Source organism: Crocuta crocuta, unplaced genomic scaffold, assembly GCF_008692635.1.
Source record: "Crocuta crocuta isolate KB4526 unplaced genomic scaffold, BGI_CrCroc_1.0 scaffold1293, whole genome shotgun sequence".
Lineage (NCBI taxonomy): Eukaryota > Metazoa > Chordata > Mammalia > Carnivora > Hyaenidae > Crocuta > Crocuta crocuta.
In genome coordinates, this window is record NW_027531937.1 from 245,536 (window position 1) to 261,421 (window position 15,886).

At 45.0% G+C, this 15,886-nt stretch overlaps 1 protein-coding gene across 5 annotated transcripts in view; it reads left to right on the plus strand.

Annotated features, from left to right (window-relative positions):
- Positions 1-15,886, plus strand: part of AMOTL1 (angiomotin like 1) — a 154,614-nt gene that overhangs the window by 80,731 nt on the left and 57,997 nt on the right. For all 5 annotated transcript variants that reach the window (XR_013337789.1, XM_077775031.1, XM_077775032.1 and 2 more), the window contains 2 exons: positions 1,777-1,926; positions 6,207-7,137. Coding sequence is in view for 4 of the 5 variants with exons in the window: in XM_077775031.1 (XP_077631157.1) it covers positions 1,777-1,926; positions 6,207-7,137 (1,081 nt within the window). In the remaining variant the exon portion in view is untranslated. The remainder of the gene's footprint in view (positions 1-1,776; positions 1,927-6,206; positions 7,138-15,886) is intronic.

Genomic DNA, 15,886 nt, shown 5'->3' on the forward strand with positions numbered 1-15,886 from the left:
GGTGCCTGGGCCCTATCCCCCGAGATTCTGACTGAATAGGTCTGGAGGAAGCCTGGGTATTAGGATTTTCAAAGTTCCTTGGCGACTGTAATGGCAGCCAAGTTCGCACCCTGCACTTCTCCAGTTTTCCACCAACATTTTCCACCTGCTGAAGTGGAAGCCAGGTCAGAATTTGCCTTAGGATCCAGGTCATCTGTGATTCTTAATTTTAGCCCGAGACTTTTAGATTTATAGATGTAGAAGATGAGGCCCAGAAAGAGGCAAGTTTCTTCTAGGATAGTCCCTGGCCAAGGAGAGAACCCTGACAGATAATGTCATAGGTATTGTAACTGCAATGTTAGACTGATGTCCATATAATATGCCATTCATATTCAGTTTATATTCATCTTTAAGATAAGAGTCACTACTACAGTATTTATTTTAACTTTGCAAGGTAAATATTCTAATCGTCAAAACCTTTTTTTTTCGCTCTAGTCCACACATGCCTAAGATATATGTGAGCAGACATGCAGACACTTCTTTGTGTGTTGAAGAAACTGAGGAAGATGATGACTAAATCCCCATCTATGGCCTCATTAGTTACTACTAGCTTTGGCCTTGTGAGAAAAGAGGAGATAAAAAAGCAACCTAGCAAGAAATTTCAAATTACTTTCAAATTAGTGTGAAGTTATAGCTGAAAAACATTTTTGTTCTAATGGAATTATCATTTGGGCAAGGATTTTAATTTAAAAAGAAAAGCATGATTCTTCCCCTGAAGTAAACTAAGCTACATTTTTTTAAGGTTATTTATTTTGAGAGAGAGAGAGAGAGAGCGCACATGCACAGGCAGGGGAGGAGCACAGAGAGAGGGAAGGAGAGACTTCCAAGCAGGCTCCGGGCTGTCAGCGCGGAGCCCAATGTGGGGCTCCTGCTCACAAACTGAGATCATGACCTGAGCCAAAATCAAGAGTCGGATGATCAACCACGGAGACACTTAGGTGCCCTGTAACCAAACTCCTTTTGCTGAAAAGAGCCTGAAATGTGGTGCTCAAGCAGAGAAGTCAGTGTGGGGAGGGAAGAGGGCTGGGGCCCGAGGGTTCCCACGATGTTGTATGTGCCTATCGGTGTTATTGTAATGGTATCTCATGCTCAGTGCTGTAGGATTGAATACTGTGTCACGTTTAATTGGAACAGGAAGCACACTCCTGTTTGTGTGTGAAGCAGATAAACTGGAGCTGAAAGGCAGTGCTTGGCAGTGGGCCAGAGCCCCTGACCCAGACTCACACTGCCACAGGGGCCCCCAGAAACCTTGAGCTGAGCACTCTGTCCTGGTCTGGGACACACTCATGCTAACACATGGTCTAGCAAAATGGCCAATCCCTCTCTGTATCTTTTATGCATTCTGCTCTTCCTGTTTTAGTATTTCCTTTGCTGGCCTCCCCACCTCCGTTCTTTCTGTCCCACACCTTGACCAGCCCCAACTTTGGGACTCTGTCCAGTTCTGCAGAGGGCTTGATTTTCGTCGGTGCTGCTGCTGCCACCCTTGGAACTGGGTTGTGCGAAAGCGTCATGACTTCACTTAGTGTCTCTTGAAGATTGTTATTCTGACCTCACAGGTCACTTTGGTGGGTGGCTAGACTTGAGATACTTCTGAATGGTAACTGTGGAATTTTATGAATCAAAAAGACAGCTCTGAGTCGAATGTGGGAAAATGCCTCGTGAGCTCTTATGAGTCACACAGGAAGGAGGGAGAGGAGGACTTCAGTGACACTAACACGTACTTTGCTTCTTCCCCAGGACCCTCTCCTGTCTGTTACAGCCCTGGTAGTCCCACCCCGATTCTAGAAGACCCCAACTACTTTTTCCCAGACTTCCAGCTCTATTCTGGGAGGCGCGAAGCATCTGCTTTGACGGTGGAGGCAAACGGTGGCATCAGGGAAAAAGTTGGTAAGTCCTTTTACTGGCATTCGGTTTGGAAAAACAAGATGATCATATGTTTCTGGTTTTTAGCCTTTTTGCATATTTTCCCCTCTATCCTCGCTTTATAGATCAGCCAGTTGTATTGTTGATTGTCTCTTTATTGGTAGGTGCCTTTTTTTTAATGATTTTGCAATGGCATCAATAGGCTATTTTGTTATAATGTGACTCTCAGCAGAATTCTTATGTAGGAACTTGAGATTTACACCATTTACTCCCTAAGTTTTCTCCAATTCCTAAATACGTTTTTTTGGTACTCTTTCCCAGAATATTTTTTCCTTCTCCTTTTCACTTTATCTCTTTTTTTGCGAATAATTCAGAAACTCAGAAGAAATCCAAAACTATAGTATGGAGGGAGCTACCTCCTTTGTGGAAACTTCCTGCCTATTTTTTTTTTTTTAATTTATTTTTAGGAGAGAGAGAGACAGCGTGAGCAGGGGAGGGTCAGAGAGAGAGGGAGTCACAGACTCTGAAACAGTCTCCAGGCTCCGAGCTGACAGTCAGCACAGAGCCCGACGTGGGGCTCGAACCCATGAACCGTGAGATCATGACCTAAGCGAAAGTCGGACGCTTAACCGACTAAGCCACCCAGGCGCCCCGCTTCCTGCCTATTTTTGAGGGCTTTTGAGATTGGTAAAACTGGGAGGGAATCTTTAAAATCACTATAGGGAAGGATCTCATGGTTCTTGGCAAATGCACTTCTGAAAAGGGAATTCAGTAGTTTTGATGAGACCCCGTTCCTTTTATTATTAACCTAAAATATAATTTTCTTTTGGAAATATATTTTTATTTAAATTTATATTCAAGTTATTCACAGCATTCATCTTTATTTGACTTTGCTTTCAAATTTCAGAGCAGTTATCCTGGGGGTAAAGACTGTTCTCTTTGCCTTCTGTGGCGACACCTTTCAGAATGGATGTAACAGGTTGCGTAGGATTTGCACAGGAATGTGGGGCCCATTTCAGCCCGTGTTGATCTGTTCATCACTTATTACAGTTACTTGGTAATTCATCTTATGTGGACTTTGAGTAATCTGTTTTTAGTGTTTAAAATTTTTTATTGTTGGGCTTTGGGTTTAGGTCTCAGTTACAATAGACATTCTCTGAAGGCAGGGAGTAAGTTTGCGTTTCCTGCACATGTAGTCTCGTGAAGCAGATACGAAGCCTGCCCATTTTACAGAGAGAGATTCAGAGAAGACAGATCGCTTGCCTGAGGTCTCAGTGGTGTGGTTTGGGGTGGGTGGGGGGAGGCAGAGTGACATGATCAGAGCTGAGCTTCAGGAACCAGTCCATAAAGTTCTTGAATTTGCTGGGCCAGTATTTTCCGAATGTCGTCAGTGAGTCGGGGTTGTGTTCTAGGCCCTGGAGCTACAGCAAGTGAATATTAACAGATAGAATGTTGCTTTCTGGTTCTTGAATTCTAGTAGAAGAAGACAGATAATAAATGCAGTGTGGATGGAAGGAGGAGGCCAGAGGCAAGTGATGTTAGGAGGCTATTCAGGACATCTAGGCAACTGGTAAGAGGAGCCCAAACCCAGAAAGTGGCTGAGGGCATACAAGTTAGGGTTGCAGTCTTTTGCTATCGCAGAGACACTAAAAATGTCATCTAATATCACCTTTTCTCATATTTTAATACCAAAAAAAGTGATATAACCCTTAATATGTCATGCCAAAAAAGGCACAAACCAATGACTATGTCTGTGTATATGCATGTGTATATATGCAAGTATACATAAATCTATATATTTTGTAAGCATATTCCACCACCCTTATTTTTTTCTCATGTCACTGTGGACTGAAAACCAGATTGGCAGTTGATCAAATGTGGGGAGAAAAGGAGACAAAGGGCCAAAAGTTCATCTGACATTTCTATCTGGATGACTCATATGTGATAAAGAAGCCACTTAGAAAAAAACACAAAACAAAAAGGCAACCTTGGGGAAGAAAGATGTTGGGGGGGGTGGGGAAGATGATATGTTCTCTGTACATATAGAAGCACAGAGCCATCCTTGCATGGAATTGTAGAACTGAGGCTGTTTGGAGATTGTCTAGTTCTGTTCTACCAATTTGCAGATGAGATTAATCTCAGAGAGAGTAAGCAATTTGCTCAAGGTCATGCTGGTAGTAAGAACTAGAATTTTTACTATCCTCATGCTATGTAATTTCCTCAATACACTACTTATTAGTATTGTTGCGAAATGGATACATTTTATATTTCCTGGCGCTCATGTAGGTATTCTTGGACTCGTTCAGTGTTTGCTCCCCCATTATATGCAGACACTGGTTTGTGCACCAGGGAGACCCAGAAGAGGTGGCACGATCCTTGCCTTGAAGAAGCTGTGAGTCTTGTGTAAATAAGTCATTGCCATCTACTGTGACAATTGCTCTAATGGTGATATAGACAAATGGAGGGGGGACTTAGGAGAAGGACTTCTGCTGGGCTGCAGAAGGACACGTTTGACTCAGAGGCAGCTGTGAAGCTATCACTTGGGGCATGTCTAGGAATTTCCCAAGAAGACATGGTGAGATGCACCTTTCTAGGGAGAGGGAAGAATGTGAGCAAAGGCCTAGAGACAGGAGAGAACTGGCATGTCTAGGAACGATATGGCTTCGGTGTTGCTGGAGCTTAAACGCCAAGGAGTTGCCAGTGAGGGGAGGTGGTGCTGGTGGCCTGCACTGTTGCCCGATAGGTAAGGCAGTACCTGCTACATCTTAGGGTTGAATGTCAGTTTCATCTTGTAATTAACTATTGAGGAATCTTGTGCAGGGGAGTGATATAAATAGGTTTTCCTATTTAAACAGTCTTTCAGGGTAATGTGGAAGATAGGTTGAGGTCTAAAGGGATGGGTTTGGAGGTGGGAATGAGGCAAGTGTCAGAGAAATAGATAAGGAGGCTGATGGAATTGTCTGGGTATGAGACACCAAGGGCTTTGCAGTGTTGTGGAATGAACACAGATTTTGTTGTAGAATGAGTAAGGTCCTGGTTCTGGGTTTTGCTATGCCTGTGACCTCTGTCATTTGCCTTCTCTGAACCTCCCTCCTCATCTGCAGGAGATGGGAAATTAATATCTGTCTCATATGATTGTATGTCCCTCATACGATTACATGTGGAATAAACAAAATAACATGGAGAGAATTTAGCACAATACATGATACATCATATACACTTTTAAAATGGTTCTTGGGGTTATATTGTGGTTATTAATAATAAACTGGAGATTGGGGTGGGAATGAAGAAGGTTGGGAGAGGTGTTTAAGAGTTAGAATTGAAAGGCTGATGCTGGATGTTGGGGGTAGGGGAGAAGGAATGAATTTTGGAAAACTCCCAGGTTTCTGGCTTGGCAAGGAGAAGATGAGGCAGGGATATGGGGTTTGGTGGGGGTGAGGAAGACATGTTGAATTTGAAGAACTAACAGACCATCTGCTGGTGATTGTAGATGTGGGTCCTGAGTCAGCGGTTGAAGACGAGTAGCAGGTGTGATGACCCAGGAAATTCTGTTGAGTGACAGCCGAGGGCATTCAGGGCAGAACTGTGGGAAACAAGAGATTTAAGGAGCAGGTGGAAAAAAGGGAGTCAGAGAAGTGTGCAGAGAGGCAGGAGCTGGAACCAGGGTGGGTATTGGGGGCAGGAGACCTGGATGCTGAATTAGGAGAGCATTTCAAGAAGCAGATGATCAACTTGCGGAATGCTTCAGAGAGGTGAGCTGAATAATACGGGAGGTGGTAAATTCTCACTGGGCTTGGTTGCTAATCAGAGCAGTAGGGAGGGCGTTGAATGGAGCATCAGGGAAGTGGAGACAGCAAGTGCAGATCGCTTGCTGAGGACAATCAGAAGAGGAGGGGAGGAGAGATAGTGGCAACAATTAGGGGTCCATGGCTAGGGCCAAGAAAAGGGGATTCCTTTTTGTTTGATCTTGGTTTTTTGCTTGCATTTATCTTTTAAGATGGGAAAGATTTGGCATGCTTTTATGAAGAAGGGAAGGGGCCAGTGGGAGTTTAAAGGAAGGAAAGGGGGTAAGGACAGAGCAAGGTCCAGGAAGAAGCAGGAGGCCAGGCAATGGAGAGTAGTAGAGACGCTTTAAATTGGAGAAACTCTTCGTGAGAAACTGCAGGGAAAATCGAGGTGGTGGTGTGTTTGAAATTTTGTCTTTAAGTGCTCTGTAGCTCAAATGTTCATTATTCACCATGCATAAACAGGCCTGTATTCCTGTGGAACATTCTGATTCTTTTTTCCCCACATTTGTCTTTCAGTTGAGGATCCTCTGTGTAACTTCCACTCCCCAAACTTCCTGAGGATCTCAGAGGTGGAAATGAGAGGTTCCGAGGATGCGGCAGCTGGAACAGTATTGCAGCGGCTGATCCAGGAACAACTGCGGTATGGTACCCCGACCGAGAACATGAACTTGCTGGCCATTCAGCACCAGGCCACAGGGAGTGCAGGACCAGTCCACCCTACAAACAACTTTTCTTCCACGGAAAACCTCACCCAAGAAGACCCACAAATGGTCTACCAGTCGGCACGCCAGGAACCGCAGGGTCAAGAACACCAGGTGGACAACGCGGTGATGGAGAAACAGGTGCGGTCCACGCAGCCTCAGCAGAACAATGAGGAGCTGCCCACTTACGAGGAGGCCAAGGCCCAGTCCCAGTTCTTCAGAGGGCAGCAGCAGCAGCAGCAGCAGCAACAGCAGCAGGGGGCTGTCGGCCATGGGTACTACATGGCTGGGGGCACCAGTCAGAAGGCCCGGACTGAGGGGAGACCCACGGTGAACCGTGCCAACAGTGGACAGGCACATAAGGACGAGGCGCTCAAAGAGCTTAAGCAGGGCCACGTCCGCTCGCTCAGTGAGAGAATCATGCAGCTATCCCTGGAGAGGACGGGAGCTAAGCAGCACCTCCCTGGCTCAGGGAGCGGAAAGGGGTTCAAGGCAGGTGGGGGCCCCTCCCCCGCCCAGCCCGCAGGCAAAGCACTGGACCCCCGGGGTCCTCCACCCGAGTACCCCTATAAGACCAAGCAGATGATGTCCCCGGTGAGCAAGACCCAGGAGCATGGACTTTTCTACAGTGACCAGCACCCAGGGATGCTCCATGAGATGGTCAAGCCATACCCTGCTCCTCAGCCCGCGAGAACAGAGGTGGCCGTGCTGAGGTACCAGCCGCCCCCGGAGTATGGGGTCACAAGGTGATTATCCATCAAGCCCAGAGTTTTTAGCCTGGCATGTCAGAATTCAGCCCATCGTGTTTTTAGTGTTTGTTATTTTCAAGTCATGTTAGGTTTTTGCCATTTTTTTTTCTTGTGCGTAGTATTTAATAAGCCACTTCTTGGCCAAAATACATAGAGTCAAACAGAACAGAGAGCAATTGGGGATTTTCTCCAAATGTAACAGAAGGCAACTGGGGATTTCTGAGTTTAGGGGAGGAGCCTCCGTTGTTGGCTGCCCTGGGAGCTGTGCCGAGTGGCCAGGCAAGGCAGCAATTTTCCTGGCTGGCTTCATGGAGAGCGTCCAAACTCCTGGAGCATGTTATTACCATGGGGTTTTATAGAGCCTTTCTTCATTGTCGATTGGAAAGGAAAGTGTAGTGTGAACACTAGAACTGAGGAGTTAAAGAGGCCATATTAATCATATAGTCTCCCGTCCTATACTGAACAGATGAGAAACTAAAACCTAGAGAGATTCCTACATTTCCATGGCCCACACATCTAGGCTCCCTGCCCCCACTGTCGGAATCTCTCCCCTCCGTTGTGCTAATTCTGATCCCTTTCCAATGACCCGGCAGATCCAGCAGCACTTGCTGAGTGTGTACTCAGTGCAGCCTTGTACCAAGTTCAGAGATAGAAAAAGCCTCCCTGCCCTCCAGGACCTTAGGGCACTGCCCCGGGGGAGCCAGCACCTGAGCCCATCATGCCATGCAGCGTGCTGTGGGCTCAGAACCAGAGTATGACTCACAACTGGAGGGAGTGGGGAAGAGCCCCACAGAAGAGGTGACCTCCAAGTAGGGTCTTGAAGGACGAACAGGAGCTGTGGGGAAAGCGAGCGAAGAGATGAGGTAGCAGGGTGTACCGTATAGGGGGTGCACCGTGCAGGGGGCACACCGTGCAGGGGGCATGCTGCTGGTTCATCTAGAATGAGCTGCAGTGCCGCTAGTGGGTCAGGGTTTGGTCAGCAGCGGCAGAAGCATTTTAGAACAGGGAATGGAGACCAACCGGTGGAGGGCTTTAGGAGCCCTACTCTGGAGTTTGGAATTTAGCCATAAGCAATTGAGAAAGCCAGTGTTTTCAAGTCAGACTCTGGTGATGTTTATTAGGCTGACCTAAGGGGTGGTGAAGGGTGATGAAGCAGAGGAACAGGACCGGGGGCCATGATGACCGTCAGGAACAATTTCAGTAGTCCAGCAAGGAATTGAGGAGGACTGCCTAAGTTTTGAGGCCAGAGGTGTAGGGGAACATTATATACTGTGAGGGGTGTGGGAGTAGAATTGATGGGGTTTAATGACTGATCAGGTATGGAAGGTGAGGAATCACAGGGTAATTGGAAATCAAGCTCTCAAGGGAGAAATTGGGTCTGAAGATACAAATTTGGGAGATCCCGGCATTTCGATGCTGCCGAGCTTCTTGGGGAGAGTGTGGAGTGTGAGAAGAGCAGGCAAGCTGCCACTGCCTGTTCTTGACTATGTCTTCATCCTCACAAAGGGCCTTATTTATCTGTTTCTAAATCAGATAAGGCGAGTTTTCCCTGTGCGACCCCAGCCACTGTGTGCAGGGCATACCTTGGCTGTACATCTTCTGAAAAGGGTGTGACTGGGCCCTGACAGGGAGAGAGGTGGCCAACCTACCCTTTTCTTCCCAGCTGCTGACACATTTCCACGCGTTGGGCCTGGAATGCCAGCTTGGGAGCAGTATACCACCTTTTAGGCTACAGAACTCATTCTTCCTCAAGGGGGCACAGCCTGACCTCACTGAGGAATCCAAGATGGGGCCCACGGGGCTCTTGTCTCTTTTCTATGTACTCTTTTATACTCCCTTTTATAGATCCTTAAGCCACAGGAGATATTTAAACTTTAAAACGGTCAAGTTTGAAGAAGGGGGAAACAAGGTCTTCATATCTCTGGTATGGGTGCCACATTAATTCCAGAGACTTGTGGAAAGTAGTCTGTGATCTTTACCATAGGATTATATCAGAGTTTGGTGTGTGATATTTCACAATTTTTCCTAAACATTTAACTCAGCCTCTAGAGCTTGGTAGAAGGTGGGGATATCCTCACATGAAGTCTACTTCTTCTCTTTGGCTTTACAGCAGTGCGTAAAGGGGGTCATTTTGCTTTTTGTCATTTGGCAGTTCGTCATTTGGCAGTTCGTGTGATATGAAGTGGGGAGATATGGGAAAGGGAGGAGGAAAGTGCCAACAGTAGAGCTACCCAGTTATTCGTGGAAGGTGTCATTTGTCTCAAAGTTATGATGTCAGAAAGAAGAAGAAATGTATGAGGGATTTGAGCCAATTGCCAGTCTTGGCAGCTGGATTGACATGGCACATCAAAATGGCCCAGGGGATGTAACAGACAGGCCATTGAGGCTTGGCCCCAGAGCTACAAGGCCCCTTTGTGAGCCCGGCCATGGCTAGCCAGCATGTCTCCAGCAGCGCAGCCCTGGGCTGACAGAGTAAACAAAGTTGTATCCATACCAGCCCTGGTTCAGACACATCCAACGTGGTCTGAACTTCAAGGGTTGGATCCGAAACTCAGCAGCGTTTCATGGTCAGGTTTTCCTTGACACAAGAGATGAGCAGGGCTCCTTTTAATTTCATGAATACATTCTCTTGTGCCTAAAGGGTTATCTGTTTGTCATTTATGGCAGTGGTTTCAGAAGCCTGATGGGTCAATACATCATAGACTCCTGGACGCGAAGGAAAGGCCACTGCCTGAGATCATGGAGTTCACCTCCTTGCCTTGTGATGCAAAAAATGGGTTTAGTATGTGGTGAAGATTCATTCTGTGGTTTTGTCCAACCCTTTACATTGTTCAGACTTCACTGATTTTTTTTGTCTAGAGATGGAAGGCCCAAAAGACAAGTGAGACAAGAGTGTAGAACTTGTGATAAGAGGAGAATGAACTTGGACTTCTTGCCTTCATAATACTGACTCACCATAGCTTATAAGTTCACCTGCCCTGATCTGCTAAAGACAAAGATGTGCGGTAGTTTATTGTAAAGCACATTAGTCTCCTCTGGTGGGAAACCTCACGGAGAGTCTATCATCAGTGAAAGCCTCCTTGACTTGTTCCACTTTGGCCTTTATCGTGAGTGAGGCTGGCGGAGATGGGCAGACCGAGGCCCTGCTGAAGTGGGTGGGGGGACCTTCAGGGAACAAGAGCTGGCCACGGATGAAGGCTCTGGTTTTGTTCCTGCTCCATCCTCCTTACCCTTCAACCCAGAAGTGGAAATGGATGGATATAAAGGAGCATAAGGTAAGAATTGGACAGTTGTTCTATGTAGAATTGTGGTTTAAAAAAAAAGGCAAGCATTTGGGTGTTCATTCTGAGTCACTTCGTGGAAACAGAACATGTACTGTGGATGGAAGTGAATGTGTGAGTGGGTGCCGGTGGGTGAGCTGACCTCTGTCAGAGCTCTTGGAGTACATTAGTCAAGTGCATGTTTGCTTTCCAAAGAAATCTGTCCATATTTCCAAAAGTGGAAACCAAAGATGCCAAAAAATTACTCAAAATATCCTACTTTCTTAATACAATCACTGTTAATATTTTTCCTATACACATTCATTTTTTCACATTATAACCATAGATTATATTTGGTTTAGTATCATAGCTTTTTTTAGGTAGTATTGTATCACATTCTTTTTGCAACGTATAATTGTTTCCATAACCATCCTTTTTATTGCTGCATGATGTTTTATAGAGTATATCATTGACATCATTTTTTCTTTAAGTAATGTAATGAACATCATCACGCATAACAAATTTTCCATGCCCTGGCCCCTAACCCCTAACCTCTGACGCTAACCCTGATCCTGACCCTGAAACTAGCCCTGGCCTTCTTGAGGGGTTTCTGGGCTGCAGGGTCCTGGGCACTTACCTTACCCCTCACACTGGCCCTAGCCCTGACCTTGGCCTTTACCCTGACCCTAACTCTGGGTCTGGGAGGGTGGCTTCCTGAACGCACAGTGGAAGGGGCTGAGAGGCAGCCTGGCTGTTCTGAAGAAGACTCCAAACATTTAAGAATTGGTCATATTTCAGGGCGTTTGGGTGGCTTAGTCGTTTGAGTGACCAACTCTTGATTTTTGCCTGAGGTCATGATCTAACCATTGAAGGATTGAGTCCCCAGTCAGGCTCTGGGATGACAGCATGTAGCCTGCTTGGGATTCTCTCTCTCCTTCTCCCACTGCCCCTCCCCTGCTCGCTCTCTCTCTCTCTCTCTCTCTCTCTCTCTCGCATGTGCATGCTGTGCTCTCGCTATCAAAATAAATAAAACTTAAAAAAAAGAATTGATAGTATTTCTGAAAATAGATGTGAAGGTGGAAATAAAAACAGAAGGACCAATTGAATGTCTATTTAAAGAGTCTTTGGAGGGGTACCTGGGTGGCTCAGTCGGTTGAGCATCTGACCTCACGGTTCATGAGTTCGAGCCCATGTGGGGCTCTGTGCTGACAGCTAGCTGAGAGCCTGGAGCCTGTTTTGGGTTCTGTATCTCCCTCTCTTTCTGACCCTCCCCTGCTCACGCTCTCTCTCTCTCTCAAAAATAAATAAAACATTAAAAAATTAAAAAAAAAAACACAGTCTTTGGAGCCTATGGTCCCTCCTTGTCTCAGCTCAGTGGATGGTTACCATGTCTGTTCTCACCCGAGCACAAGTCTGGGGTTTTGTTCTCTGGAGGGGGTCTCTGAACTTTTGGTTTATTTCTTTAGGAATCATTATTTAGAGATGAAATTATTGGGTGCATTGTAGTAAACCTTTAATGACTTGTGATACTAGATGACTTTGTAAAAATATGATAGTGCCTGTGTCACTGCCCTTTGGCTAACATTAGTCACTACAGTTACAAAAACTCTGCTAATTTAATAGGCAGATAGCATTAATTCTTTTAATTTGCAATTATAAGCCAGGTTAATGGGGGGTTATTTTACTAGTTAGATTGATTTGATCTTGAAAATGAGCTGTAATTTTTATTCATATAATCTATATATTATGATGGATTCAGAGCAAACTAAAACCTGTTTTCTCTAATGCTTGCCCTGATTTTCCAGTTTCTAGAATTCTGTATGCAGGCCACGCTGTGTAGGTTACCTCATTTCAGTCTCCTGCAGTTCTGAGGGGTGGGCGCTGTCACTGTCCGTGTCATACGGTCCGGGGGTCCATGATGTGCATGGGAAACACTCAGGCTTAGAGGTAACGTAGTCACAGGCACCAGCTTGAAGTGCAGGAGCCAGTGTGCATGCACTGCAGCTCCCAGAATGTGAACCCTCGGCCACCCAGTTGCATGTTGCGGTAGAGGCAAAAATACGGTTTTTATTTGGTAGCACTCCTCTGGTGAATTTCTAATCAAATTTATATATCACACCTGCTGTCCAGCCTGTGCCCTGCCCACCTCGGTTTTTTTCAGGAGGACCAGAATACTGATGACATATTCCAGCCTCTAGGAGCAAAGGCCTCCAGATGCCCCCTTTGTCTCCAGATATGTTAGAAGGCCTAGGAGCAAACTTAGGCTTGTCCACAGCTGTAGCTGTGAGCCATAGCTGGCTTCTGGCTTACTTACATTTGGAGGTGGGGACCAAGGCAGTGGTGCTTGTTTGCCTTAGCCTGTTTTTAGCGGAATGCTTCAGTTACAGAAGAGAAGTACTATTTTAATGACTAACTTGTATGGTTCAGGCAGTATCAGTTTGGAAAAAGACTAACTGTCCATTACTCCTGTCTGTGAAGAGAGCACTCTGTTTCCACCTGCCCGTTGCCTTTTTTGTCCTGTATCGTGTCTGATTCACCTGGCCAGCATGGGGGTTTGATTTACTAGCTTCCCAGGAGCAGAGAAAGGAGTGGTGACTGTTTATTAATATTTTATTCATCTGTGAATGTATTAATTTGATTTTTAGTATGTAGGTGGATACTTGATAATGGCATGAAATGGTGGTGTTTGACCCAGCCCTCTGTCTGAGGCTGATAAAAAACACCTTACAAGACGATGAAGCAAGAGGTGCTGTGGACTTCCTTGCACAGAGAAGCTTGCTACCTTCTCCCCAGGGGCCAGTCATCTCCATCACCCTCTTCCCAGCAGGGCAGGGACTTGCCATTTCCTGCAGTCAGAGAGGGAACATGGTGGGTGTTACTTATGTCCCAGACTGCTCATGTTTTCCTTAAAAAGTGCACTGTACGTTTTCCCCCTTGAGAAAGCTCCAGGGTTGGTTTTATTTAGGATAGATGACATTCTCTGGGAGCATGCCAAAAGAGAGTGCAGGGAGGAGGGGAGGAAGCGAGAGGGGACACAGCCAAGGAGCGCATGTGGTAAATGAAAGAGAGAGAACACCTCCCCCCAAGAAACTCATGTCAGTCCAACTGTGCAGCCAGAGTGCAGTTTAAAACACAAACAAGCGCAAAGATTCACGCTAAAGGGCAGGGCTACTTGGTGGACTGGAGGTTTGGAATGTGCCGTATTGCAAGAAAGAATGTCTGGTGGTCCCATCTTTGAATCAGAAATACCTGGAAGAGGAAGGAGAATTTTCAGAATAAGTGTGATTCCAAAGTGGCAATTTGCGGTTCATCCAGTCTTGAAGATGAATTGCTATGTAGGACAAAAGGTAAGCCAGATCCAGAGTCGTTGGATTAAAAATTATGTGTTGCCCTCAACAAAAATGAGGCTATGGAGCCTTATTTAAATTCCACCAGCTAAACATGCGTTGTGAATACCAGCATGAGAATTTAGGAGTTTCTACCATCTTTAAGCTGGATTATGGCTTGATGAGCCAGGTAAAATGCTGTTTATTCTGAGAAATGGCTCTGCAGTATGGGAATTTCAAAGGCTAGGGTTAAGCTCAGGTTACTTTCTCAGGAAGCCTAATACATTTCCAGGTATGATGCATTAAACAAGTGACTTCTTCCAGCAAGAGGATTGCCTATATCCATCCTGCATAGCAGTAAATCTGATCTTAGTTTACACAAGACTTGAGTCTTGGGCATTTATGAGTCTTACCGGTGCCTGCACAGCCACTGGGTCTGGGCGGGGAGGCTATGAGTTTGAGAGAAGATTTGAGAGGTTTTGAGTTCTAGCACTTCTGTATTGCAGTCAATGGTGTTAAGTTCTCTGAGCCTCAGTTTCCTTATCTGCAACTTGTTATGGGTGATGTTTTCTAAAACTAACTGATTTTCTCTGCCAAAAAAGAAGGAAATGGAAATTATCTGCAGTCCCATTATCTAGGCTAACCATTGTTAAACACTCCGTACGCTGTGTTGCTTTGAGGGTCAGAAAATTATAAGAAAAATACTATTAGATTGGAAAACTCTATGTAAATAGGTATTTTTGCTGAAGGAGAAGTCTAAGAAGCCAAGAAGCCCTTTATTATTTCATCTCACTTTTTAATTCCTTTATCTCATTTTGTTTACTTTCTCTAATTATTAAAATAACAATGCAGATATTTTTGGCTTATCTTTATTTTTGAATTTTTTATAGTGTACATGTATTACTTAGACAATGAATTTTTTAAAAAGTAGCCATACATATTCATTGTAGAAATTATATAAAGAAAAATAGGACAAGAAAAAAAATCCATAATCCCATCACTTAGCATTAGTCACTCTGACCCTTTGTTATAATTTCTTTTAGTCATTTTTTGTGCACTGTTTTTCACACATACTAGGTGAAATCTGAATATGTGTCATATCTTGAGAATTAAAAATCCGTTCTTAGGGACTCGGTTAAAACTTGTTGAACTGCACTGTTAATGTCAGTAAACTGAAAAAGTTGTTTTGATTTTATTTCTCTATTAATAATTTGCTTTGGAAAATGCTTTGGAAAAAGCCTGTGTTTTCGCTTTTGTTTATTTTTTTATTTATTTTTTTAAGGTTTTTATTTATTTCGAGAGAGAGAGAGAGAGACAGCGTGAGCAGGGGAGGGTCAGAGAGAGAGGGAGTCACAGACTGAAACAGGCTCCAGGCTCTGGGCTGGCAGTCAGCACAGAGCCCGACGTGGGGCCCGAACCCACGAGCCGCGAGATCATGACCTAAGCGAAAGTCGGACGCTTAACCGACTAAGCCACCCAGGCACCCCTGTGTTTTCTCTTTTGAATTCCCTTGATCACATCTTCCGTCCATTTATCCACTGATGTTTATTTTCGTATCACGTTTTGAAACATTTTTGTCCATCACACAAGCCAGATTTGTTAAATGTTCACGGGATGGCCTAATTACAGATGAACGTATAGTTTCATATATTGAATAGAGCTTGCTGATCACCCTTGCCGCTTGGGGATGTGGGGACAGCAGAGAGGGGGCTGCTGGTCTGTTGGCATGAATTGCTCTGATGGTCACTGAATTCTGGAATTCTCTCATTTTTGGTGAAGGTGTAGCATGTTCTATAGCAGTGCTGTCCAGCAGAAGTACAGTGTGAGCCACACATGTCTACTTAAAATGTTCTAGCAGCCACAGTTTTCAGAAGTTAAAAGAAAACAAGTAAAATTAATTTTCAAACCTGGTTTAGTTAACCCATTAACAACCTATCTTTAAAAACATGTTATAGTTAGCTAAAACTACTGTGATTTCAACAGGTAATCATCATTAAAAAAAACTGTTAATGAGCTGTTTTACATATCTTCTCCCAAATCCTCGGATTTTGATGCATATTCTACCCTTCCTGCATATTTCCGTTCAGACTCACCACATTTCAGGTGTTTGGTAGCCCATGTAGCTCCTGGCTTCTCTTTGGGACAGCACCCAGAACGATG